We start from the raw sequence: 26,714 nt of genomic DNA, 5'->3' as shown, positions 1-26,714 counted from the left end.
ACTCAGCCGTCTCCCAAGAGTGTCGCCCTGTGGACCAAGCTTCCAACCACAGCTGTTTGAGGTACATGCCATCATGCAAACCATAGCATTCCTGCCTCCGCATACAATGTTAATTAATTAAAATATAAAATGGTCCTCAATGACAAAGCTGTGCAAGTTTGTTTGCTCTCAGTTATATGATGTATACATTGCAATTACTTTGTTAGAATCCCTTATGGAGTAAATAGGATAGAAATGCCATTGATAATGTTCATTGCATTCAGTCAGATGCTTACTCCAAGAACAGACAACTGTAATGATTTTTATGGAAATTTTAATTGGCAAATTGAAAAAAAAATAGGTTTGTAACCGTATCTTATATAGAAATACTCAACTTTCCCAAGATTTTCACAAATAGTGGTACAAAAGTTAACTCTAAATGCATTCAAGGCATTTTTAAGAACTAAAGGCCATGCACTAGGTTGACTCCATTTTCAGTGATGCTGGGAAGGAAGCCTAGGATCTTGCACATGCTCTGTAAGAGTTTTTCACTGCTGAACTACAAGCCCTTTTCCTCACTTGACTCCTTATCAACAATCTCTACGGGAAGACACCGAGTTTCCTCCAAGAATCAATTCACAGGGTTGTTCAGTCTTCCTCAACCTCAATCCTACCCAGTGTGTCTACATCATATGTTCAGCCTATTTCATGAAACAAACCTCATGTCCTGTGCTTGTCATAATTAAGATGAAATTAAGAGACCTTAGTAGTCATGTATTTTATATCATCCTAATGTGGGGCCATATCAGAAACAACATAAAGGAGCTAAGCCGGCCAAAGACTGGCCTAAATAGTCACCCACTGTTTGTGAAAATGTCTTCTCATTTTCAGGCTCCTCTGAAAGTATGTGGTCATTATCCAGAGTGCTAGTGGTATTTTCTGATGGAAACACAGGTTGTTGGCTTTGGAAAAAGCATCACCATTAGCTTCCATGGTTTCTCAACCCACACACTGTTAGTATCTTCAGCTGACTGGTGTTTTTGGTTGTGGGAGGAGAGCTGTCCTATGCAGTTTATGCAGCTTTTCTGAACCTAACTTCCTACACGGCACTAGCACTCTCATTATAGACACTTAAATGTCTCCACATGTCCCCAGAGGAACACAATGGACCATGATGGTAACTACTGGTCTCAAGAGGAAAAAGGAGAATGTGCGAACAATCCACCTATTGATAACATGATTCTGTGCTCTTTTACATCTGACCTATGCAGTTTTCATCTCTCTGTGGGATGAATAGGACTGAGTCATGTCTTTCTTTAAGGTTTATAGTCTTTCAGTTGCAATGATCCGGTTGATCCTCAAATGTGTTTTTACCCCTGTGGCACACATTTTTTAGGGAAGGCCTTGTCTCTACATCGTGATAGTACAGATCCTTCTCAGTTCAAAAATAAACCTAGCAAACTACATTTGCCTCAAATTATTTGAACTAATGAAATCCTAGTCTGTCAAAGCTCTGGTCCTTCACACTACTTTTGTGAGGTGGGCAGCCTCATTCTTATATCAGCATTAAATGAAATTAAAGGCATACTTGTCAGCAGCCAGACACTGACAGACAACCTATACAATTGTTTCCTTCCTTTGTTGTTCAATACAAATAAGAAAAAATTATTTACTTTACATTATAATATGTTGACATATCATGCATGTTTATATTAGTCCCAAGTTTTAAAGTTAAAAACAAATGCCTTTTAAGCAATAGCAACATCTTTTGACTTTAAGAACCCTATCTGGCACTCCCGTGTGTTTGTAAAAATAGAACACTGATATTTCCAAATCTCACAAGGATGTACTTTGTCTTACAGGAAGTGGACAAACTCGTTTGGAATACCACTTGTCATGAAGAACACATTGTGTAATCTCTGTGCAGTCAGATCAAAGAAAAAGTTAATCAAATAACCTGACTCTCATTGCCAAAACTGAAGCATCCCATATGTATGTATGTATGTATGTATGTATGTATGTATATATATTCATTCATTCAGAATTATCTAATAAATAACTATACTTCAAATCATAGTCATATAAGATTACATATAAAAGATTATATGACCATGCTCATTAAAGTACTGAGAGATAGTCACAAAACTTGATTTTTGTTTACAAATAGAATAATCAATAAATAGATCTATATACATAAGAAATACATGAATATATAGTTGATTCAAATGGCATATAAATCTCTTTGCTTCAGATAAATGCTAATTTTTTTGGTATTTTAGTTTTTGGTGCCAGTTAACAGCCTTTAAAAGTAAATAGTATAGCCTTTAACTAATAGCCCAAAAATATATAAAATTATAAATTATTTTTGAAATATCAATATTTCTCTTTTTAAAATATTGAAAACTTTTTAAATCTTTTAAACAATGTCTAATGTGAGTATTATAGAAAAACATTATTGATGAAACTCTGTATCACAAGTTGTAGCTATGAACATAGCCAAACTTTGAACTTTGAAGCTACTTCTTGAAATCTCAGAAAATAGAGCAAAGTATGTATTTAATAACCTGGAACATGTGAGAAAACAAAGTAGTATTTCCCTATGAAATTTAGTTTTTTAACCATATTAATTGGTGGTTCAATTTAACAGCACTAAAAGCAATTATGTAATTCCATGGGACTTCCCCATTTTTCAAATATATAATGTTCTTGGGTTACCCAATACACAAGAAGCATGTGTTAGTATAGGCTGGGACCTGGGGACTGAAGGACAGAGGTTACATGGTTTATATAGCGTGTGTTAAGACATACCTAAGACAAGGCAACAAGCAAGGTGCTGGAACAGTTAACTACAGGCAACATGCCCTACAAAAGCAAGGTTAATAGAACAGAAATTGGGAATGAAGATAAAAACCATAGTCTATAATCAATAGTCAATAGTTGATATTCTACAGTCAATGGTCTATAATTTATAGTCAATAGTCTATAGTCTATGACAAGCACTGTACTTGGCAATTGTCAGGAATCTCAGCAGGGGAAAAAACAGGCACAAGAACATATTAAAGATAAACTTGATCACTGAGTCCCTAATGACTCCTAGGCTGGATGCTGTTATTTACCCATTCAGAAGCAGATTCAGTGGCAAGGTTATAGCATGGGCTGATCCAGAAGTAAAGTCCACAGAAATGTTCTGGTCCTCCTCATGTCCCTGCTGCCTAGAAACAGAATATGTAGGGGGAGGAAAGAAATCTCTTTCCAAAATTTATGATTCTAGTAAAGATCCCAGAACATACATACTAGCACCAAAGGCATGTAAAATATTTTCAGTAATGCCCAAATGTAAGAATATGCCTTTGGTTATCAAGTACCATGTGTGTATGTCTGTATTTGCCTTTCACACATGTATGTAGTCATAATATTCACAACCAGAGTTCACGTTGAAACTCCTAACTCCAGGGTAGCATCAATAAATCAGTGTATGAAGTAAACCAAACCGGGATTTAGCTTTAACAAAATATATCTTCCAAAACAGTCATGATAGAAAATAAACTGATCTGATCCAAATATCCTAAAACATGTTTAAAAAAAAAAAAAACCAGACATTATACAATAGCATCTAGCCCTAGAGGTGCTTCACAAGCGAGTCCCATTGATCTTGCTGCTGTGATCTGTGAAGTTCAGCTCAACATGGTTGAAGGCGGGGTTATCAATTCCACCAACTTCCACTGGATGCGATTTGTAGTTTAAAACATGATTCTTCTGAAAGAAAAAGGGCATAAAAATTTTTTTAAAAGAAACTTCATTTGTTCGGTGACAGATAATTGATACCTACTGCTTATATTTCTCTAAGTCAGCTTGCTAATCTACTAAGGGACAGTGAAATCCAATCAACTAAGGGAGAGTGAAATCCAACCTACATAAGGTGACAGAAGCTAGGATGGTATACAATATGCACTTGAGGTATGAATGTCTGTGTGTGTGAAGAAGATATGAACTATCTATTGATATCCATATATTCTCTTAAATATTTCTTATCTATTAACTCTATACCTGTATCTACAGGTACACATAAAAACATACAGAGAATGATACAGAAATATCTCTTCTGTGTGTCTGTCCAAGCAAAGAGCTGGGGACTAACTATTGCTCTGTTCAGGTAATTAAAAACCCACTTCCCTAATTTAAGGATAAACAAAACCTAACTTACTTTCTTAAAAGCATCAAAATTGGATAAAAAGTCCCGTTTGGTTAGTAAGAATTGAGGGTCTAAGTTCTGTTTTCTTCCTCCTGAAAAACAAATACATTATTTACATTGTTAGACAGACACCTTATAACTACAAAGGAACCCCCCACACACACACACACAAACACTCATCACATAGGCATTTGGTTTATGAACATTCAGCTTTATACACACATAAAATGCAAAGAAAACCTTGAAAGTAGTCCTTGAAGATCCAGCTGCCACTCCCCTCTCCTAGATCTCGGACCCCATACCTTCTAATTGATATATGTGAATATTGTGATATCTACATGGATAAATAGATACAGAGAGATAATAGCTCTCAGTCCTAACCCAACTGCTTCATCTGGTGCCACCTGGATGAAGACCTGTTTGTCCCAAAAATGATAGAAAAAGCAGCCCACGAGACCTACCCATAAAGTGGCAAACTGTCTGCCTCTGCTCCCTGCCCCTCTGCCTCCTGCCCCTACCCTTCTGCCTCTGCTCCTACCCACTCCAACTCTGCTCCCCTTTCTCTGTCTCTGCCCCTCTGCCCTTCCACCTCTCTGCCCTGGCTTTTGGCTTTTGGTGTAGGAAATTATGAGTTAAGCAAGTGGAACTCTGCATGCTCACAGATGTTTTGTACAAATCACCCTGTCTAAGGTTTTGTTTTAGAAACAGATCCTCTTATTTGGCTTTGCTTTCTGTCTGCCTGTCTGTCTGCCTGCCTGCCTTTCATTTTTCTTGTGTGTGTGTGTGTGTGTGTGTGTGTGTGTGTGTGTGTGTCTTGGTGGACCAACTAAGATGCTTTTGAGAACCAAGTATATGGTCCTCAAGCCACCACTATCTACATCCTACATCTTTGAGGAGATGTGCTTAAAACACACATCCCTTCACTGCAGTTTTAATTGACTTGGAACTGCAGGGCCACAGAACTCTTGATTTTGCCAGATTTCCAAGATTGCCAGATTTCTTTGGTTGGTTGGTTTTTATGTTTTTGTTTTCTGAGACTGGTTTTCTCTGTGTGACAGAGCCCTGGCTGTACTGAAACTCACTTTGTAGACCAGGCTAGCCTTGAACTCAGAGATTGCCTGCCTCTGCCTCCCAAGTGCAGGGAGTGAAGGCATGTGCCACCAAGCCAGGCTTCTAGGTGATTTTTATACCTGCTAATGTTTAGGAATTGCCATAGCACCTGCTTTAGTTTTACAGAGACAGAAACAAACACACAGTACAAAGTCAAATGGAGCTGAAATGCCAGTTACTGGTGTCCTTCTGGACTCCTATAGATTTCTTATACCTAACAGCTTGTTGTAAGGAATGTCAGAAAGTATATGTTTCTAGATCTATTTCAAGATTCTCACAGTTGTTTTGGTGAAGAAATGGCTCATTAGTAAAATTAATGATGGGAATGTGTTTTTATAACTAGATGTCTGCTATCCTAGATATAACTGCATGCAGTTAACAAATCAAAGAAATGAAAAGAACTGCCAATGGGAACATTTGGATACCCCAGTTTCCTTAAAGGGAAGAAAGAGCAGAGCAGAAGGCATGTACATGTCTGTATATGTCTGTGTATGTATGTCTGTGTGTGTGTGTGTGTGTGTGTGTGTGTGTGTGTGTGTGTGTGTGATAAGAGCCAAAGATAAAACTACAAGGGGATAGCATAGGTGTATTTCAGATATGAACCAGTGGGTAATTTGTGAAAATAAATTGTATCTCTCAAAGTAGATTAAAAAATGGGGCTACTGTGTTGTTTTTTGTGAGAAAAACACAATCCTTTTGGAAAGTGAGTTCAAACATTACAGTTACCAATACAAAGGCAACAAGGTTGCAAGGAGCCTTACCTGGATGCCAAAAAATTCACAGTTGTAACCAGATTCTACAAAGAGGCTGCTGCTAGCTCTGTATAGTGTAAACTGAGTGCTGCATGATTGGACAAAGCTTGGGACAGCTGGCTAATTGATAAAAATGATAATTCAGCATTCTGCTGTGTGGATAGGCATGTGAGTGGGTGTTTGGAGGATTAGGGACCCAGCACATTCACCAACCCCCAATCCCAGCCACTGTGATCGCTCACCTGGATATTGCAAGAGTCTCCCCGCCCTCTTTCCCTACATCCCTTCTCAAACTGGATCAAAGGCTCCTTTGAGAATTATTGGAACAGTAATTGGGTGACATAGTCATGGAATAGACCTAGAGACAATGATGGGAAGTAGGAAAGAAAAGACAAGAAAATTGAAGGAATCTTCCCAGATGCAGACATGTGACTAATAGAAGTTTCCAGAAAGATAAAACAGAAAATAGCAAGAAATTACAAAAGGATAGAAAGAAAATGCCCTGAGATAGAGAGACATGAGGCTTCAGAGTCAAACGGTCATAAGGCAAGGTATTCATTGACAAATGTCCCATGGAACTGTCAGCAAGGAGCCTGGCACTGACCTTCCATAACAGCACGAGAGAAGAAAATTGAGATTAAAATGTTTTCACTTAGAACTTACACTCAAATTATGAGTCACACATGAGTACATTGTTTGGACATATAAATCTTCCAAAACTTCTCCTCTCTGTCCTTTGCAAGAGTGTGCTGTATAAGATGGATTCATTCAACTAAAGGAATGAACATAGGGGTAGGAGAGATGGCTCGGCAGTTAAGATCACTAGCTGCCATTGCAAAGAACCTAGACTTAGTTCCCAGCACCCACATGGTGGCTCAGAACTGCAGATAAGAAGGAATAAATATGGCACCTCCTTCTGGCCTCTGTGGTCAGCAGGCAAACATGGAGCGCCACTACATATATGCAGGTAAAACACTCAAACACTATTTAAAAAATAAACTAGAAGCATAAAATTCCATGAGAAATTGTGGGACATAGATTGTAGCTGGTCTTTGCTACTTTGTGGGTTTTCCTTTTCCCCCACCCTTTAGTGGAAACCCCAACCTGGGAAGGGGGCCAAAAGAATACCCACAATGAAAACAAAATAAAATCTCGGGACAAAAATACCATTCCAGGTACCAAGTTACACTCCATGCATGAGCAATTCATTACTAAAACTATATTTTCTCTCCATGAGCATTTTCAAGGGCTTTCTACTATGTTCGCACAGAAATAGTATAGCTATTATCTTCAGCATGTGTATAAGTTTTTGAAATTTACAAAGAGTCCATATTGGACAATGAGAAGATCCTGGCGTAATGATGTTGTCAAAACACATACACAGCTCTCCCTTTCTAACGAGTCATTATGTAAGTAAGTGCTCTCATACAGCTGAGTTTTGTCTTCTAGCAACCTGTCTTCATCATCCTCAGTTTGAACATAACGATGCATAAGAGTGGCAATGTACCTCACCTGGATCCAGGTAGCTATTAAATGGCAGAACCAAGCTTGCAGCAGTGATAGGTCTTTTGACATAATTTTAGACTCTCAAATACTCCATGAGTAAAATTTAAAAAAAAACTAATAATTTAAATCATTCATAGGATCATAGTAAAGCACCATAAATAGCTACAAATCATACATAGGAAACTCTTGTGTTTCTAGAAGTGAACAGAAAAATATTAAGATAATTACCTGTTGATAAACTGATAAGTATCCCCACGAACAAAGTTGTCAGCGTGCCAATAGTACTGAAGTACAGATATGATAATGAATACCAATTGTCCATCAGTGGAGTCCTGAAAGATAACAAAAATATAGTTACAATAATTCACCATGTTCCTGGCAACAAGACATGTGTGTATCAATGATCCTGAAAGTAAAAATGCAATATTTAACCATTTTTAATGTCATAATCAATTGTGCTGATCTTGAACTATTGAATTAGGAATTTAAAATATGGCTTCACCTTGACCATACACATAAGAAAGGACTTTAAAGTACCATAATTCTTTGGCACAGGAGAAACTCAGGGCATGGGGCTGCAGTCACCTAGCGCACTGTAGCCTGGCATAGGCAGGGTTCTGTGGAGTTCCTGAAAACACAAAGATAATGTATAGCCCCATTTTTAATTTTTTTATAAATCTTTCCTGGGAGGTAAAAATAACCAATAAATAATAAAATCAATATCCTGTGTTATCCTTTTCCCTGTAGACCTGTGACTAATGCAACTGTAACAATTTTCCATGAATGACTTCTTACTTTCATTTTGTAATCTATTAAATTCCAGACCCCTCAAATGCCATTTTAGGAGAACTTATTCTAAAGAGCTAGGTTTGTGCTGTTTTTCTAAGTGGTTATCTTCACTTTAACACAAATAAACTGTTCTCAGACCCCAGCTTGCCTTACTTGCCTCTTAGGTTGGCAAGCTGATGCAGTTTGAATAAGTGCACCCTAAGGCTCCTGTGTTGAGGGCTTGGTCTTCATCCCAAACTATTGGCAATGGTAACTCTTAGGAGATAAAGCGTAGCAGAAAGAAGGTAGATCATTGCAGGCATCACTCAAAGGGGACATTGAATACCTAGCCCCTCCTCCTTCTCTCTGCCCCACCCCCAGCTCCATGAGGTGAAACAACCTTCTCCAACACATGCTGTTACCATGATTTGCTATGCCACAGAAGCTCAAAAGTACCAGTATTGGGCCACTATGGCCTGAAATCCCTAAAACCATGAGCCAAAATACCATTTTCCTTGATTAAGTTGGAACTTTGTAACACAAATCTGATGATACACGTGTACATAATAAAATATTAAGTGTCTGTGTTTACTTGTTCAACACTTCATCGTCCCAATATTGTTCTTATCATAAAGCTAGACATAAGTAAGGTAGAAAAAAAACCTGCTGTCCACATAAAGTTTATATCCAGTGAAAGAGAAATTCAATAAGCAGTTGTTTTAAAAAGTGATTTTAAAAAAAAAAAAAAAAAGGTCCTGTGAGGAAAAAAAAAAAATGGAGCAATGCCATATGACCTAAACAGGGTAGTGAGGGAAGGTCTACACTGTAATACGTGATTGGAAAAGACCTGTGGAAAGATGTGACACCACTCAAGGATGTTCCTTTCAGCTTCAATAAAGCACTTAATTAGGACCGACTACCCTGCTAAGAACAATGTGGAGAAACATGTCTTTCAGGCACCAGCAGGATAGAAGTACTGAGAATTTCAGAAGCCAAACTCCCAGGAAGAAGGGAAACAAGCCGAGATGAATGAATGAAGTTGAGATCGTGTGGCACTGAGCAAAGACAGAAAACATAGTATAGAACAGTGAATCAAGAAAGAAGCAAAGCCCCAGGAAGCTGTCATTCAATTCATATTAGTTCAGTCACCAGCAAATCTTGATGGACAAGGGAGGGGGTATCTTTTCAAGAAAAGAAATTGATTTACTGAAATTCTACATGGGAAAAATTATTCTTGATCACACCATTTATTTCAGCCCCAAATGGATTACATTTTAAAAATGCATATGGTTAAGAACAATTTTAATTTAAAAATTAAAGGGATAGATGGACATGGTTACACACCTTTAATCCCAGTACTCAGGAGGCAGAGGCAGGTGAATCTCTGAGTCTGGTCTACATAGCAAGTTCCAGGACAGCCATTGAGAAACCAAAAATAGATGATAGATAGATAGATAGATAGATAGATAGATAGATAGATAGATAGACAGACAGATGATAGATAGATGATAGATAGGAGGAATATCTTTGTGACTGCAATGTAGGCAATGATTTCTTCAATAAGACTACAAAGGATTAATGATACAAGAAATATAAGTCATGATTTCTTACAAAAATAAAATTAGCAAAAAGTAAAAAATTAAACCCATTGATAGAGAAAAAAATCTTTAAAACATATTTTGAGTCACCAATAAACAAGAAAGAAAGAGACAGAGAGTCTGCTGAAAATTGGGACAGTTGTAAAGAATCAGGGGACAAAAGTAGATATCTGAATGTCCAATAAACAATATTAAAGGGTGGTTAACTTCATGAATCATAAAAGAATTAAAAGTGAATTACCAAGATATACTCATCAACTATTAAGAAGTTAAAGAATTCAAGCTCAGTCTGGACAGCTTGAAATGCTGTCTAGGCAGCTATAGGATGTCTCATTACAATGTCAACTAGTTGCTTGCTATCCTTATTCTGTAGGACTAAAATAAAATAGCACAGCAAGAAGGCCAGAGGGTCTACTCAATTCAGGGTTACAAAGAAGCAGTATCATAACAGATAGAAAGAAAGAAAGAAAGAAAGAAAGAAAGAAAGAAAGAAAGAAAGAAAGAAAGAAAGAAAGAAAGAAAGAAAGAAAGAGAAAGAGAGAGAGAAAGAGAGAAAGAAAAAACAAAACATAAAACTAAAAACAACAGGCGTTCCCTATTTGTCACCCAGGTTTTAAAGACATAACATGAAACTGAATACCTTTCCACGTTGTGTATTTGGAAAGCACTAGTAGAAAAGGGCATTTCTGTAGTTGACATCCAGTGTGACACATTGTGTGTGCTGTTACAGCCGTGGGTTTCAAGGGACAATGGTAAGGTTCTCTCAGGAAGCGGAGGATAAAGCTGGGCTCCAATTCCTACCCATAAAGAAATGGCAAATCCAGCCAACAGACCAGCAAATGCTCCCTGAAAAACAAGAGAGCTTTTAGAAGAAACACGTCGTTCTCTTTGAGGTAGATTCAACATGAGAAAGACAGGATCAAAATGGTCAAAGCCAAACTGGCCAGCTCCCTTTCTGACTTTCCTGCTTTACAGTAGCTCTGCCTCTTGTCAAGGTTATGATAGATCCTTAGTGTCTCTGCCCAGAGTCCTGGAGACCCAGTAACTTCATTCCCTCTTTATCTAACCAGTGGCTATGCTACAAATGTCTGACATTCACTTCCATACATTCTAGGTCTTTTCAGAACTTCATCCCATAATGAAAATGGACTTTCTATTGATTTTCAGAGAAATTGTTTGGATTTCTTTTTTTCCAGACACAATTTTGTATTTCCAGACACACACATGTTTAGGTATAATAGCAGAGATATCACTTCTTTCCAAGTAATATTCCCAATTATATTGACCTCCACCTGTTCAGGGCTAGAATGATATACAGAAGCTACATTTTGAAGCACTAGAAGAATAAACGTTGAGGTCATGGTAGTTAAGATGTAATTTTTTTCTCTTTGCTATGCTCTGACTACACATAGTCTTTAAAACCATCAGAGCCTGTTGATCTCCTTCCTTAAAGCCTATTCAATTTTAAGAGAAGCAAGAATTTAAATGTGCAAAAGATGCTGGCCTATTTGCACTGTATTTAAATTGCAGTACATGGCTCTGACTATTTCTATTAACTTCCTACCTGCAAGGTCTCGATGCATAGCTCTTCACTGTACATGCTATCAAAGTCGAAATGAACTATTTAAATCACCAAGGCAAGTCACTAATGACAGATCTCAAAGCAACCATGGCTTTAGCGCAGAATAGAAAACTGTAGTTGGAAAGGTGACCTTTAGCTATATCCACTAGCTATACTTACAACAGAGTTGGCGAAGGGGACCAAGATGCCCAAAGAAAACAAGCCCAGAAGTGGTCCACCGACCATGCCAAATATGCTGAGTGCTGCCTAAAAAATAACAGAAAGTCAACAGTTAGAATCCAAACATAATGTTTCAAGCAATTTCAGCAGGGTCATTATTCAAGTATTCAGTCTCCTTCAGAAAAAAATAATCACAAAATTTTATTCATGATGTTCTTGTCATTGGAGGAGATCATCAACACCTGGAAATGTCTGCTTTTCTATCTCAAGTGGCTTGTTTCCTTGGTTTTCTCCTTTGTTTGTTTATTTGTTTGTTTGGGTTTGTTTGTTCTGAGATAGGCTCAATCTCACTATGTAGTCCTGGCTGTCCTGGAACTCACTATACAAACAAGGCTGGTCTTGAACTCACAGGGATCCTCCTGCTGCTACCTCCCAAGTGCTGAGATTAAAGGTGTACACTACCACACTTGACTTGTCTGTCCTTTCAGGTACCCTCAAATAGGCAGCAAAGGGCCAGAAAGATGGCATGGGGGTTAAGAGTGCATATCTTTCTTGTGGAGGACCTAAACTCAGTTCCCAGCAGCCACATCAGGTAGCTCACAACTGCCTCTAACTACAGCACTAAGAGATCATATCCCTTCTCTTACCTTTCACAGGTACCTACTAGGCTCAAATGCACACATTCTCCCGGACACCCACATATATACAACTTAAAAACAATTTTAAAAACAACAGTGGGGTCTGGGAAGATGGTTAAGTCTCTAAAATGCTTGCTTCACATGCACCTAAATTTGATACACATAGTCACAAAAACTAGATGTGGCAGTTCATGCCTTTAATCCCAGTGTTATGGAGAGAAGATTCATGAGGTTTCTGGTCAGCTAATCTATCTGAATTAGTAAATTCCAGGTTCAGTGAGAAATCCTGTCTCAAAATACAAGGTAGGGAGCATTGAAGAAGACACCCAATGTTGGCTTCTGGTTTACACACATGTAAGTATCAGATCCCCTCCTCAACACATGGACACACACACACAAAGGATCACAATGCAAAGAAAACAAGGAGTCATGAAACCACTGGGGTTCTACTATGAATGCATAAATGAAGATACCCATTCTCAGCCTTTTTCCAATACATCACAACACTCTTTTATGCTTTGGTGGTCTCTAAATATTCCTCCAAACAAAACGGTGAATAAAAACTGCAAAATGGCCAGATATAATGATAAAATCCATGTGCATTTCTACTCTGATCTGATATGGGTGTAATTAGATTGGAAAATAGTGGATTAAAAATAATTGATCCAATGGTATAGAAAAAGATTTAAAGTCTATTTGGATGACTGAAACTTTCCTTTGATATGGAGATATGAGATCCAGGAGACTAAAAATCAGTTGCAAATATGAATCATGAGGGAATGCAAATAATACTCCAAGATACAAATGCTCTTAATAACCTAATAACCTCAGTAATCTAATGTCTAGTTTTAAGACTGGGTGGGCTAAAAGCGAACAGTTGCTCCATGGGTACAAAGCTATAATTTTATAATTATTATGATGGGATAACACTCAGGAGTGTGATGATGGAGAGTGATAATGGGGTGCATGTCTCAACAAAGCTACATGAGAGATTTTGAATGTTTTCATCCTACAAAATCATTTGAGGAGACGTATACTTAACCACATTTGAACATAGTAAAATACATATATGTATTCAAACAGATGACAGTCCATAAATGTGTACAGCTTTATAGGTCCATTAAAATGCAAAAAGAATAACTAAGCCCATGAAAGAGCAGGGACATGGTGACTTGTCCACCAAGATGCCAAGCAGTACAGAATGAATGAGTCAGACAGTATATCACGGAGGTGTTAGAATACGTGTACTGGATCCTTCATCCAAATGAATTCTTTCAAACATCTACACTGTGGAGTGAAAAATGAGTGGGTTCTGTGAACAAGAACTAGAGTGTGAGAAGGACATGGGCTCAGGATGTGATGGGGATTTTGTTCTTAGCAGTCAAGGGATGTAAGACAGACTTCACTGTGAGGTGTGAAACAATATCACATGGCCATGATGCTAGTCACAACCATATGATCTGGGAGCCAGAAAGATGCCTCAAAAAGGCTATGTTGGAAAACACCTTACATAGTGATGCTGCAGAGTTGGGGGCAGGGATAGGCTTGAAGTTAGGATGGTTTCATCATACAGTCCAGAGTTAATGAAGAAAGAGAAGCCAGTCACAATAGGAGTCACCAGCCAGACTATAGATAATGAGAAAAACATATTCACACACCCATACCAGCAAAGATCAATGAGAAGCTGATACAGTATACTAGTACCTATACTGAGGCTTCTCCCTACTGGGCAGTGTCATAGAAGTAGAAAACATGATATCACCAAGGTACAGAAATAAGAAAGCTACCTCTACCATGGTGTCAGCAGAGATCGCTTTACATGTTTGGGAATGTTGAATAACCAGCTCCCTCAAAAATTCTCCCCTGATTCATAAGGGACACATCTTCTACATCATCAGAAGCAGGTAGCTCATTTTGGCTGCCCTCTTACAAGACTGATAGCAGGTGACTGTCAGTGTCACTGGACAATTGATCATAAGAAGCTCTATCGAGGGGCCATCCTCAAGCTTTGGAGAATTCTTCTATGTTTTTATACCTGTATTCAGTTCAAAATAGTTGCTGAATTCTTCTTTCATAAGGAAAGCTTATTGGGTAAGAGTAAATTTGAATAATGTTTCTAAAAGTTGCATCTGCTGAGATGGCCTGCTTCCTAGAAATCTATAGAAGAAGGTTCAAATTTCCCATTATCAGGCTTTATCATAGGACTAAGTGGCTCACAGCAATAATCACCTGGATAGGCCTATGGCTATCATTTATCTTGTAGCCATAATAAAGTTTATACTTGACCTCTTGAGGATCAGTAACTAACAAGTTACCTGAACTTGAATGTCTGTCAAATGTCAAACAAATTTCTGTTGATGGGTAAAGAACAGCCTTTAGCATTCTCAGAACAATCTGATGGGAATTTAACTGATTCATCATCAGAGAGTCTAGAGTATTCAATGCCCAGCTGAACAATCGGGGAAGATAGTAAAGAGTGGACTTTAGCTATGGATGAAGAGCAGACTCACCAGCAGTGAGGGAAGAGTGGTTCTTACATTTATCAGGACCTAGCTGCAATGACCAGATGAATTGTGGGAAATCTATGGAAGCACACTCAATGGATGAAATGCTGACTGCTCAGTGGCAGTCAAAATGACCCCTAGTAGAAGCATTCAGTGCCCTCAACTCCAAGTTGAACAGTCTGAGAAAGTGCAATTAGATAAGAACATCAAGTCCCCCAACTTATGGCATGTAGGAACAGCACAAGGATATTAAAAGGACTCAAGACTAAGCAGCAAAATCTGGTGGCAGCATGTGTGCTGGAGGTGACATCAAAGATACAGAACTTGAACTCAGATGTAATTGTCTCATACCATACCTTCAGGCAGCACAGAATGTAAAAACAAAGGCTGAAATGGTCCAGAATACTACTGGGAAATATACCAATAAAAGCCTTGGCAGAACTGTCAAGGCTGGTGAGTTACTCTGTGGAGCTCTCCTGGGTGTAGGATAGGAATGTCATTAGTGAATTCATCTCCCTGTATGTGGAAAAGCTGGTATTTAGCTGCCTAAGTTGGTGAATGGATGGGTATGTCTGCCTCAAGGCTTACTGAAGGCAAGCCAGCTTGGAAGCACTCTTCAGCATAACTTCCCATGAAGACTGTCTGTCCTTATGGCAGACAGCTAGAATGTGCATCACTTTGTAGACAGGGGCTATTCAGAGCCTTGGAGAGTGGACTCTGTTGTAAGACTCTAGCTTCAAGGCATTCCCATGACATCAGTACCATTCTCCTTTTGGAGTCTGCCACCACCTTTTACTGGTGGCCAGACTGGCATTAACAATTTTAGTTTGTTGGTTTTTTTTTTTTTTTTTTTTTATCAATTGTTACAACAGAAACTCAAAGTGCATAGGTGAAGCAGAAACAGACCTTAAAAGAGACTCACAGTCATGTGTTCACTAGGCTACCAAACCTTTTGATTAGAGGGAATTCCAGACTACTGCTTTCCCAATTTCTCATAGAAGCACATGCCACTGGGCCTGTCAGAAGTCATAGAGCTAGGACAAGCTTATGGGCTCCTGACTCTTCCTTCTGAATTACTGGTCACTGATGGGTTCTGGAGGAGAGGCAGTCATTGTCTCAGATGTGTGCCCACTGAGGAGTCTACCAGCCTCAACACATTGTTCCAGACCCAAGGCTACACAGGTGACTGTAGTTAAACTCAGTCTCAAAAATATAAATAAATAAATAAATAAATAAATAAATAAATAAATAACAAACAAAGAGTGAATGTGAGAAGGGAGACTTGTAAGAAAGAGGTAATAGTAATAAAGATTTGAAGTTACAATAATCAGAATGAGAATGTCAAAGACTAGACTGAGTAAAAGTTCTTCTGATGAAAATAATTTAAAAGAAGACAATATACTTGGTTAAAAAACAGAAAATAACTTTACTCTGTTTATTCTTTATTAACAAATTGAAGTCTTTCTGTAAAATAAAAAAGAAATGAATGTCAAAATGATCTTGCTCACTTACTTGTGTCATCTAAATTTCACTGTCAGAATTGAGGATTTGGCCTGGTCTTAGTAACTAACTTCCTTGGGGATAACCTCTTACCATGCCAGTGCCATGAACCAGATACCATCAGGGACATGATCAACTAGCTAGAAGAGTTTCCATCCAGACACCAAGCTTGGAATTCAAGGTAGTCTTCTTGAATACCTTGAATACCTCCATTCAGACTAGGTCAGTTACCAGTCATTTCTCCCATAGAGGAGTTTGCCTGGTGAGGGTGAACATTGTTCTAAGGTTCAGAAGCATTTTCATGTGTGCTAAACTGGCTTTGTCTCTTGGAAGCCCTTAGGGCCATGGTTAGAATTTCCTAGGACCAGGCTGCATTACAGTACCAACTGACACACAGACTCAACCTTGTAAGGCCCTTGAGCCAGTCTACAGCTGCCATTAACCTTACAGTCCTTACATGTCACATAGCATATTGCATGTCTACCCCGAAAATGACAACAGGCTACTCAGGTGTTGACTAGACTTTAAACTCAAAGTGGTGCCAAAAATGCAAGTTTCTTCTGACATCATGTCAGAGAAAGCAGCTAAATCAGAAAGTATGAGGTCCAAAATTTCACCTCATAATAGGAAAAGGTCAGGTTTCAGTCCAATTCACTCTTAAAAGCAAGAACCAAGAAGACCTAAAACATTTCTTACTATTGGATCTCTGTCTCTCATTGAACTTGGAGTTTACCAGTCCAACTCAACTAGGTGGGCAGCCAGCAGCCTGGATCTTCATCCCAGGTCTGGGTTACAGACACCCCTAACTTTTTTATGTGGGTGCTAGGGACCTAAACTCAAGTCCTCATGTGTGCACAGTAAGTATGTTACCACCTGAACCATTCCTTAGAACCTTTATATAGCAGTACATTTTGCAAAACAAATATAAATATACATATATAGTTATTACGTTTTTTATTTAGTGTGTGTGAAAGTGTGCATGTGTATGTGTGTGTGCACATGTGTGTGTGAAAGTGTGTGCATGTGTGTAGAAGTGTGCATTTGTGTCCGTGTGTGTGCATGCATGAGTGTGCATACAGGCATGTGTGTTACAGTGCCTAAGTGGAAATCTGAGGAGAACTTCCAAGAGACATGCCTCTCCTTCCACCATGTGGGGAAACTAACTCAGCCATCAGGCTTAGCAATCTGAGCCGTCATACTGGCTCCCTTTTTATAACATTACTATCATGAAAGAATTATAAGAATGGAAACTCGATTTGAGATTCTTGAGAGGCCAGTGGGGGAAGGAAGGTAAGGCTGTGAAGGATAGCAAGAGGAACCCTGGTGGCGATCATATCATTCTGTATGCTCATGATTTTGACCCAATACCCCAGCTGTGACAGTGTCCTATCAATATGTTACCATCCTGAGATGCTTCTGTAAGGTATCGCTATGAAGCAAATAATACATATAACCACCGTATTGTTTTAATTTCATATAAGTCTATAATTATCTCAACCTATGCGTTTTCAAATACTGAAAATAAGGGTCTGGAGAGAAGGCTCAGCAGTTAAGAGTACTTACTACCCTTACGGGGAATCTAGTTTCAGTAGCCAGCACTCTCAGCTAACAAAACTGCTTCTTATACCAGCTCCAGAGCTTCTGATGCCCTCTGGCCTCTGTGGGCAGCTGCCTGAATGTGGTACACATTCAAGACAGGCAGGCATACATACACAGACACAACTAAAAGGAGAAAACATATTTTTAAAAATTTAAAAATAACTTGGTCATCTTTGCTCCTTGATATGCCCAAGTATAGATATATAGAAAATGTGAATGTGGTCACGTGAACATTTAAGTTAGTAATTTAACGGTTATGACATCCATCTTCAGAGTTGGCTCTCACCTGCAACAAGGCTCCCATCAGCGATGCCAAAGCAGCCATTCCAATGCACAAAGCTCCATACAGCACACCTACAGGACAACACAAAAGGCAGTAAGCAAATATAGACCCGGAGGATTATAGTCCCCAATAAAATGAGCGCTGCACCTTTAAGTGGATAATACCTTTGAGGCGAGAACAACACCCCATCAAAGTCAGCAAGACAAGAAAAGAGACATTTTCCTGGGAGACCAACAGGGTGCAAGGAAGACAAACAAAGCCCTTATACTTGGCCTGGGATTAGTCACAACAGTAGATTGCATAAGAAAAGAATCCCTGGAATTAACTACAGGGGTTTTAAGACTTAGCAGCATTGTGTTATACATTTAATCCTCCATGAACATTTGTCTATAAAGTGAGGTGTGGAGAAGGAATAACAAACCCCAGAATTGGAGCCTTCTGACTTTCCCTGCATGTTTGTTCTGGGACATGGTAATCCACACCAAGGGAGGCTTGGTTCTCTAGTCCTCTCATAAGCTCCACCAGCATCCCCAAGCCTGTCCTGTTAAACTAGCAAAGAAAGGTCACTTCGATCCATATCGGATTCCACCTTCAGGCTCACTCTTTTCTCCTAGTTGCTTTACTCAACAACCCCCTGGTTGGTAAATGGTAGAGTTTCTTCTTTTCATGTTCACTGACTTCAACAGTTTCGTACGTACATGTGTTGCTTTTAAAATGAAGAACTAGTACTCCCATGAGCATTTCATTTTTAAAAAATCCATTTAGAAAAGAAATTAACTGTTATTGACCAATATAATTTCTGGTACTCAAAATGAAAAGAAAAACAAGAAAGAAAGAAAGAAAGAAAGAAAGAAAGAAAGAGAGAGAGAGAGAGAGAGAGAGAGAGAGAGAGAGAGAGAGAGAGAGAGAGAGAGAAAGAGAAAGAGAGAAAGAGAGAAAGAGAGAAAGAAAGAAAGAAAAGAAAGACACGTGAGAAATTTCTTTTCATGGAATCAGTTCACTCCTTCTGCTCTTGGCACTGATTTCTTTGTCCCAGCAGTCACACTTATGTTAAGAATTATCTAATCCTAACAGAAAGAAAAAAAAAAACACTTCCCCCCCCCCCACAAAGTGCTCTTGTCATAATGCTGTTTATAGGGCCCAATCTAACTATAAATAGTATTGCAGGTGATTTAACTTAATTCTGCTCCATTTGATACAACATGAATGGTCCCCGTGATAGGTTTTGGTGTCCATGATTAATTCAAAGCCAAGTCAATTGACATGTTATTGTCTATGATGCCCTTGATGACGCATGCCTCAGCATAATGATAGCACAGAATCCTTCAAAATGAATGAAAATTGGGCCAGACATAATGTCACACACCTGTCATCGTAACACTCAGAAGAATGAGGCAGGAGGATCATGACTTCAAAGCCAGGCTCGGCTGCCATAGAAAGACCTTTCTTTAAATTGGAATGACAGTCTTATTACCATTTCTAATTATCATTAAGGACAAACAAACAGATCCTGGAACACTGCCCTTGGTGGTTGTCTGATGATTAGATTTTTTTTTTTTTTTTTTTTTTTTTTTTTTTTGAGACTAACCCAGTCAACTCCTGTCCCTTCTGCCTCAGCCTCCTGAGGGCCAGGGTTATAAATGTGCACCACTACTGTCATCTCAAATGTTTGAATTAGTGACTATGTCTTTTTTGCAGATAAAATTAGCCCCACAGCATTGTGAACACATGTACCCGGATAGACATTCACACTAGGAAGTAGGACAATTTCTACTGTCTGTGAAACAAAGCCAACACTCCTCTCAAATGGAATCGTGAGGAAGGAAACTTACTCATTCCTTGAGAAATCCAAGACAGAGACTTCTCTGAGAGAGACTTGAAGCGAGGTTTAATGAGATCTTCCACAGTGACTGCGGCCAAGGCATTGATGCTGGAGGACACTGTGCTATAAGAGAGGACAAAACTGTCATTCATGGTGTTAATTTTAATGATACTTTTAGCAGGAATGAAGAAGAAAGCACACTGACACTTCTAAAACAGAAGCAGATTGGGGCTGAAGAGATGGCTTAGTGTCTAAGAGTACTAGCTCCTCTTCCAAAGGACCTGGGTTTGATCCCCAGCACCTGCAGTAGCTCACAACCATTTGTAATTTGAGTCTAAGGAGATCTGATGCCCACTCCTGAATGCTTAAGATGCTACATGCATGCAGTACACACACCACCATGTAGGCAAAAGATCCACACAAAATAATAAGATAATGTAAACAGATTCATGATCTTTTTTCTTTAATGATCATAGTACCCTCTTTCTTGAAGCTATTATCTTTCATGGATAAGTCAGGCAGCACACGTAGACTTGACAGTAAAAGACAAAGAATACGTTAGCATTGCTTCTATTTCCCAGGTGACCTTCCATATCTATAAAATGAATTTGAACATATTCCTCAAATTGTCACATAACAACTTTAAGATATTGTTTCTGTGTGCATAGAAACAACTACTGTTAAGTCCTCAGTAGCATATACCATATATCACAATGTTAATATTCTACACTCTTGTTAGCATATAATGTACATCTAGTAATAACAATTCCCTGCATCAAACATAAGAAGAAACTGCAACAAAGAAGTTCAATAGCGAGAGGCTAGAGTTTTTAGAAGATGTACAGTATTCAACTTCCAATTAGGAGAGTTGAGTCTGTTTGCAGATGACCATGATCTAGCCTCACACACTTTGCATTCATGGTTAATACTCGGCCAATATTAAAGCTACCATCAGTGGTCATCACCACTGTGCCTGTATTGGATATGTAATGGCGTATTGTAAAGCAAGGGACCTAGTCAAGTGTAGTGCCTGATGACAGCAGAAAGATTCCATAGGATGCTGACCAACAGAAGGATACATGGAGGAGTTTGCCTATTTTAGGCCATTTGTCTTGAGGGCATTTCCAGGTCAAAAGGAATAGATTAATACCTTGGTGGAGTATGATATGATGGTGCTATTGAGGAACAGTAGATATGTAGGAGGCAGAACCTGATTGGATGAAGTGGGTCACTGGAGGTTCTATCTTGCTCTGGCCTCTTTCATGGTCTTCCACTGCTTGCTCCCACTACCAGAATGTTTTGTCAAGATGCCTAGAGCCAGGTAAACATGGATTGACCCCTCTGAAGCCATGATCTAAACTAACTAATCCCCTTCCTAGAGGTCCTTTTCTCATGCATTGGCTTAAATAGCAGTAAAACAAATGTTAAGTTCTTACAGGAATGACGCCGTCATAAAATTAGTTTTATACCTTAATGTCCCACTGTAAGCACAGGCCACAAAAAGTCCAGGAACACCAGGATAATTTTTTAAAATATCCAGCACCAAATAAGGCATAAGCTGAAAAATTCCAAAATTCATACCCAAGTGTTAGTTGCTATTAAACAAAATCAATACATAGTCAATTTTATATTCTCACCAAAAGAAGGGGAGATAATCTATGCAACTCCAAATGCATAAAATAAAATTAACATATATTCATGACTTCTCAAAGAATAAATAATATTCAGAGTCTAATTATGAAAAGTAAATTTAGACTTTAAAGCATATTCCAAAGCATCTAGCCTATTATAAGAACCTGATAAACTCTCACAGTAACTCTATTTAGTACCAATGTGACCTTGTGCCAATCAAAAACCCTCCGTGAGCCTGATCTAATGGCATGCTGCTTTAATCCCAGCACTTCGGAGGCAGAGGCAGGGGGATCTCTGTGAGTTTGAGATCAGCCTGGTCTATGTAGGGAGTTCCAGGACAGCCAGAGCTACATAGTGAGATCCTGTCTAGGAAAAACAAAAACAACACAACAACAAACAAACACATCACTGAGATATTACTGAGTATCTATAAAATCGGCGCTACAGTGTTGTGGAGCCTAAATCAAGCATGTTAAGACTCTTGACACAGAATCTCACTGCACATAGTCAGGATGCAAACTCTGTTCATCTCCCAGTCTGTTTCTGCATTTAAAACTGGAAGCTGAGGACTTAAAAGATCACTCCATGTTAGGAGTATTGGTTGTTCCTGCAGATGACCCAGATTCCATTCCCAGTACCCACGTGGCAGCTCACAACCGTCAGTAACTCTAGGTCTAGACAATCTGTCTCCCTCTTCTTACCTCTGGGAGCACCAAGCAAGTATGTGGTACACAGACATACACGCAGGCAAAACACTCACAAATGTAAAATAAAATAGGTAAGAAATGTAAAATTTTAAAGTAAATGAAAACTGGAAGATTGTTTATAAGTGCTTTGATGATATCCACAGATGGCAATGGCGCTGTGTTTTATGCATAGTTTCTATTAACCCAGTTAGCTATGTTTACTTCCAATCCTGAGTTTTTCTGATCCAAAATCTGGCTTGAAAATTTTCCAGGTCCTTTTACAGTTTAGTTTTAGATACAGAAACCGTCATACTGGCTCAATCTTCAACAAGTGTTTTGCCAAGTGATTTATAGACCCGAAAGGTGACTAGTTGTGTTGTGCCCACTTGCTGGGTCTCTACAAGAACAAAAACGCTCCTTCCTAACACCACACAGGCTTTGTAATATCATCAGTGCACATGTGAGAAGGACGTGATTCCAAACCTGGTCAAGTTCTGACACTTTCTTAGATGTCCAGGGATCACAGTCCCGGTATCTGGAGTACAGGGCGAGCCCACAGAACACAGAGCAGGTGAGGATCACCCAGAGGCCCACAAGGTTGACATAGAGAGACCTAAAGGAGAGGATATCAGCAAATAACAGCTGTAATTTCTATCCCAAAGACCAAGGAAACTGTTACAAGAACAAGAGACCATGTCATGATTATATTTTAATAAATAAACGCACATAATATTTTGATTATCAAAAATGATTTTTATTTTACCTAAATTGTCTTCTTTGATATCAATCAATGATGTATCTATAAATCTTTCTGGTAGATGTTGTTTCTCAGTGAATATGCCTTCCTACTTGAAATCCACAGTTATCCATGGCTTTGTAATATTATCTAACTATTACAACGCACTGAGTACTCTAACCATAAAATAAGGATTTTAATAGGTACTAGAGGAGTAACTTACTCATTTTATTTTAAAAAGTAGTTTAATTATAAGCGCTAAACATGATCAGCATATGTGTGTGTACGTGTGTGTGTATGTGTGTATGTGTGTGTATGAATTCACTAAAGTTCTTCCAATGTAGTTTGTAAGACCACCCATCATTAAGGATGAGAAACCTATATTTCCTGGACCAAGGTTTCTCCTCATACCATGTTCTCCCTCACCCATTCTCTATGCTCACATGCCATTAGTTAAAGCAGAATAAGAAATGAACAATTACATGTGTATGCCCTGCACAGGATTCTACCAAACTTCCAGTGTGGTAATAGTATTTCTTGTTCTCCTATACAAGTTTAGATCTGAAGCTCAGTGAAACTAAGCAACTTGTACAATGGCATCTAAGAAGCAAGTTGGAGGGCATTATAACCCATGATTGAGGCTGACAATACAACGTATGCTACTACATCTACTCTCCAATAAACACTCTGCTATATTGTTTTGAGAAGCTTACATTTCTCTACAGTGTCATTTCACTATTCTGAGACTGCATATACTTTTCTAATCTGATATTGTTTCCTGATGATAAAAGCTATATTCAAAGCTGTTTTGTGGGGCTCAAAGCAATTTAATCAATCATTCTTCCATTAAGCTCTCATTGATAATTTTCTGACTTCAGACAGTTCTTGAAACATTCATATACTTGATGAGGGTGACTTACTTAATAATTTATGGAAATATTTTCAAATATTTGATTAAAAACATCTACTACCACTTTGGGCTCTGTTACTGAACCACCCACCAGCCAAAGTTGGTCCTTTGTTGGTCATTTATATTTGGAGTTTCATGATACAAAGATTTAAAGTTGAATTAAAGTTGACTTATAGAAACATTCCCATAAGAGGAATGGCAGTTATTAACGATTCATACACCACAGTTTGGCTTACAGTTTTGCATGGAGTCTGCTTTTACAGGAAATATATCTCTGCACTTGGGACTGGTTGACACCGTAGATGGTGGTCCATGTAAAAGTCCCTCCGATGATAATTGTCCAGAATGTGTGTCTTTGCAAAGGGTTGGGATTAAAACTGAATGAAAAGAGAAGCAAATGCAAATTGTTCACAAGAGACTGAAAAAAGTTCTAGAACACTCAAGCAATACACACTCACAGACATATGTAAAAATGTCCAAACTTACAATGTCAAAATACAAATATTTCTAATTTAAATTCATTCAATTAAGTAATATGTTTCCAAATATTAGAAGATTCTAGATGAAATTAGAGAAAAAATACTTGTTCTTATCATTTGTTCTCCCATAGTCTTAGGAAACCATTGTTAGGCAAATTGTCCATGCTATGTTGGGGAGTTGGGAGGATTCAAAGTATACTATGTAAATAGATATCATACAAAAGTAAATACAATTTAGCACATTGTGTGGACACAATTTCTAATCTAGCACATGTCTAAGCAAAATTAAGTTTAAGAGGTCAATGCACTGTAAAGATATATACTTGTTTAAATTACCAAGTCATTATAATTATGCTTTCTTGGAGTTCTATGTGTATAAGTTAAATGCTAACCATTTAAAACCACTTCATACTGGCACACAAGCTCAAAATACTATCGGAAAAAGCTCTACTTCCATTTGAAGTATCTCTCAACTCTTTTCAATGTGCTGTTTTGGGGAGGGACCTTCACTTAAATACGACCTTGAAAACTATAAAATTGAGAGCCTCTATCCCACAGCCTGGCATCTTACATCAAATTCCAAGATACTTGGTGCTCCTACTTTCTCCTGTGGAGAATTATCTACCACATTAACCAACAGAAGTCAAGAGCCAAAAGGATTCAGTGAGCTATCTGAAGAGACGAAGACAGGATAGCAAATTCACACAATTTAGAGATTTTAGTTCTAATTTTCTAATTTTGGTAATTGAAACTATAAAATCACAAAAATATAATTATGAACATTACACGATGTGAATTTTGCATAATTCATCAATTTTTGTGAATAAAACCATTTCTTACAAAGAAAACAAGAATGCACTCAATTAGGCAGAAGGTAAACAGCAACTTACTTCCAGAAATTTAATCTTCCACCATTAGAAGCATCACTTAAAATCTTATTGATGCCATCTTGAGTTATTGAAGCCTGTATAATCACAGATGCAAATCCAGCCACCATGATCCCAACTTGAAAAACATCTGTCCAGACAACTGCTTTAAGACCGCCCTTTGAGGAGAAAGTGTGTTAGGCTTAATACTTCCATGATATGTGATGATATATCTGTCCAAATGTGAATGAACTGTACAATAGATAAAAATAATGAAACATAAAGTTTGGCCAAGAAGTTCCCTCAAAGGAGATGGTCATGTTCAAAGAATCTTTAGAGAGAAGAAGACATTTAGCCCATTCCTCAAGCATAGGCAGAAGCAAAGATGAAAGGTCCTCCCAAGCCAAACAATAGCCGGTGAAAATGCAGAAGAGAATAAAACTCTATGTGGCCAGATAAATAAGTTAGCCAAGAGGGAAGTGGGCTGAGGAGTGCTGGGAAGATAATTCAGAGTTAAACTATAGACATCATTGTGTGCTAATACTCAGTGTGTACCCAAATAACTATATCACTTGTTAAGATACTAAAATTGCTACAAATTAACCACTGCCACAACTATTTCTCCTCAGGTTCTATGACTTGGGTTTAAACAGGCTCTGAAAGGATATTGTTTCCTTGAAGATCAAGCAATTAAAAGGTTAATATACAAACTATCAAGGACTGCATAAATTTGCATTGCTGCAAAGAACCTGTATCCACAACCAAGCAGCATCATGTCTTGATGTCTGTTACATAGTTGTCACCTGTGTCTATAGTTAAGAGACCATTATCACAAGTCTCTGTGCTGAGATATCATACAAGCGCATCTACAAGATTTTGAGAACTATAATAACAAATCAAAAGATAAAAACAGGGGACCTGTGCAGTGGTTCAGATAAAGGAAAATTTCATTTACAATCCATATCTAAGGACCAAATGTTCCTTGCAAAAATGTTGTACTGTGAGAAGCCCAGAGAGAAGGAGTAAATTTGAGTGGTCATGCTGCGGCACATGACTACTTGAAATTCCAGTTTTGCAAAGCAGGTAGAGTAGAAGGAAAAGGACACTCTCCACATACCAGTGTGCAGTAGAATGTGCAGACCACCCCTGTGGCCACCACTGCGCCCCACAGATCAAATCCTGTAACTATAGAAGAAAAGAGAACATGTATTCAACTGTGAAATGTGCATAACAAAAGCACTTCTCAAGAATTATCAGGGAGACACCTAGCTTCATAGATCCATTTGCTTAAGACTAGAACCACATCTCATCAATGCCTCTAAGACAAATGAAGTAAAAAATAAAAAATCACATTTGGTAAGTTCAACAAACTTGCTGCTTGTTGATATTCACAGATATCATATATAGATCCAA

The 26,714-nt window shown here is 38.3% G+C and overlaps 1 protein-coding gene across 1 annotated transcript in view; it reads right to left on the bottom strand.

Moving 5' to 3' along the window:
* Positions 1-296: 296 nt before the first annotated feature.
* The window catches only part of Slc5a8 (solute carrier family 5 member 8), a 43,603-nt gene continuing 17,185 nt past the window's right edge, over positions 297-26,714 (bottom strand). The window contains exons 4-15 of the mRNA XM_076919929.1: positions 26,419-26,486; positions 25,326-25,480; positions 24,193-24,333; positions 22,794-22,923; positions 21,462-21,550; positions 20,003-20,115; positions 18,174-18,241; positions 11,647-11,733; positions 10,546-10,751; positions 7,768-7,871; positions 4,184-4,263; positions 297-3,735 (exon numbers count right to left, since the gene is read on the bottom strand). Coding sequence (XP_076776044.1) covers positions 3,610-3,735; positions 4,184-4,263; positions 7,768-7,871; positions 10,546-10,751; positions 11,647-11,733; positions 18,174-18,241; positions 20,003-20,115; positions 21,462-21,550; positions 22,794-22,923; positions 24,193-24,333; positions 25,326-25,480; positions 26,419-26,486 — 1,367 coding nt within the window. The 3' untranslated portion in view covers positions 297-3,609. The remainder of the gene's footprint in view (positions 3,736-4,183; positions 4,264-7,767; positions 7,872-10,545; positions 10,752-11,646; positions 11,734-18,173; positions 18,242-20,002; positions 20,116-21,461; positions 21,551-22,793; positions 22,924-24,192; positions 24,334-25,325; positions 25,481-26,418; positions 26,487-26,714) is intronic.

Source organism: Arvicanthis niloticus, chromosome 22 (assembly GCF_011762505.2).
Source record: "Arvicanthis niloticus isolate mArvNil1 chromosome 22, mArvNil1.pat.X, whole genome shotgun sequence".
In the NCBI taxonomy this organism is placed as follows: domain Eukaryota; kingdom Metazoa; phylum Chordata; class Mammalia; order Rodentia; family Muridae; genus Arvicanthis; species Arvicanthis niloticus.
This window is presented reverse-complemented; position numbering and strand designations above follow the sequence as displayed.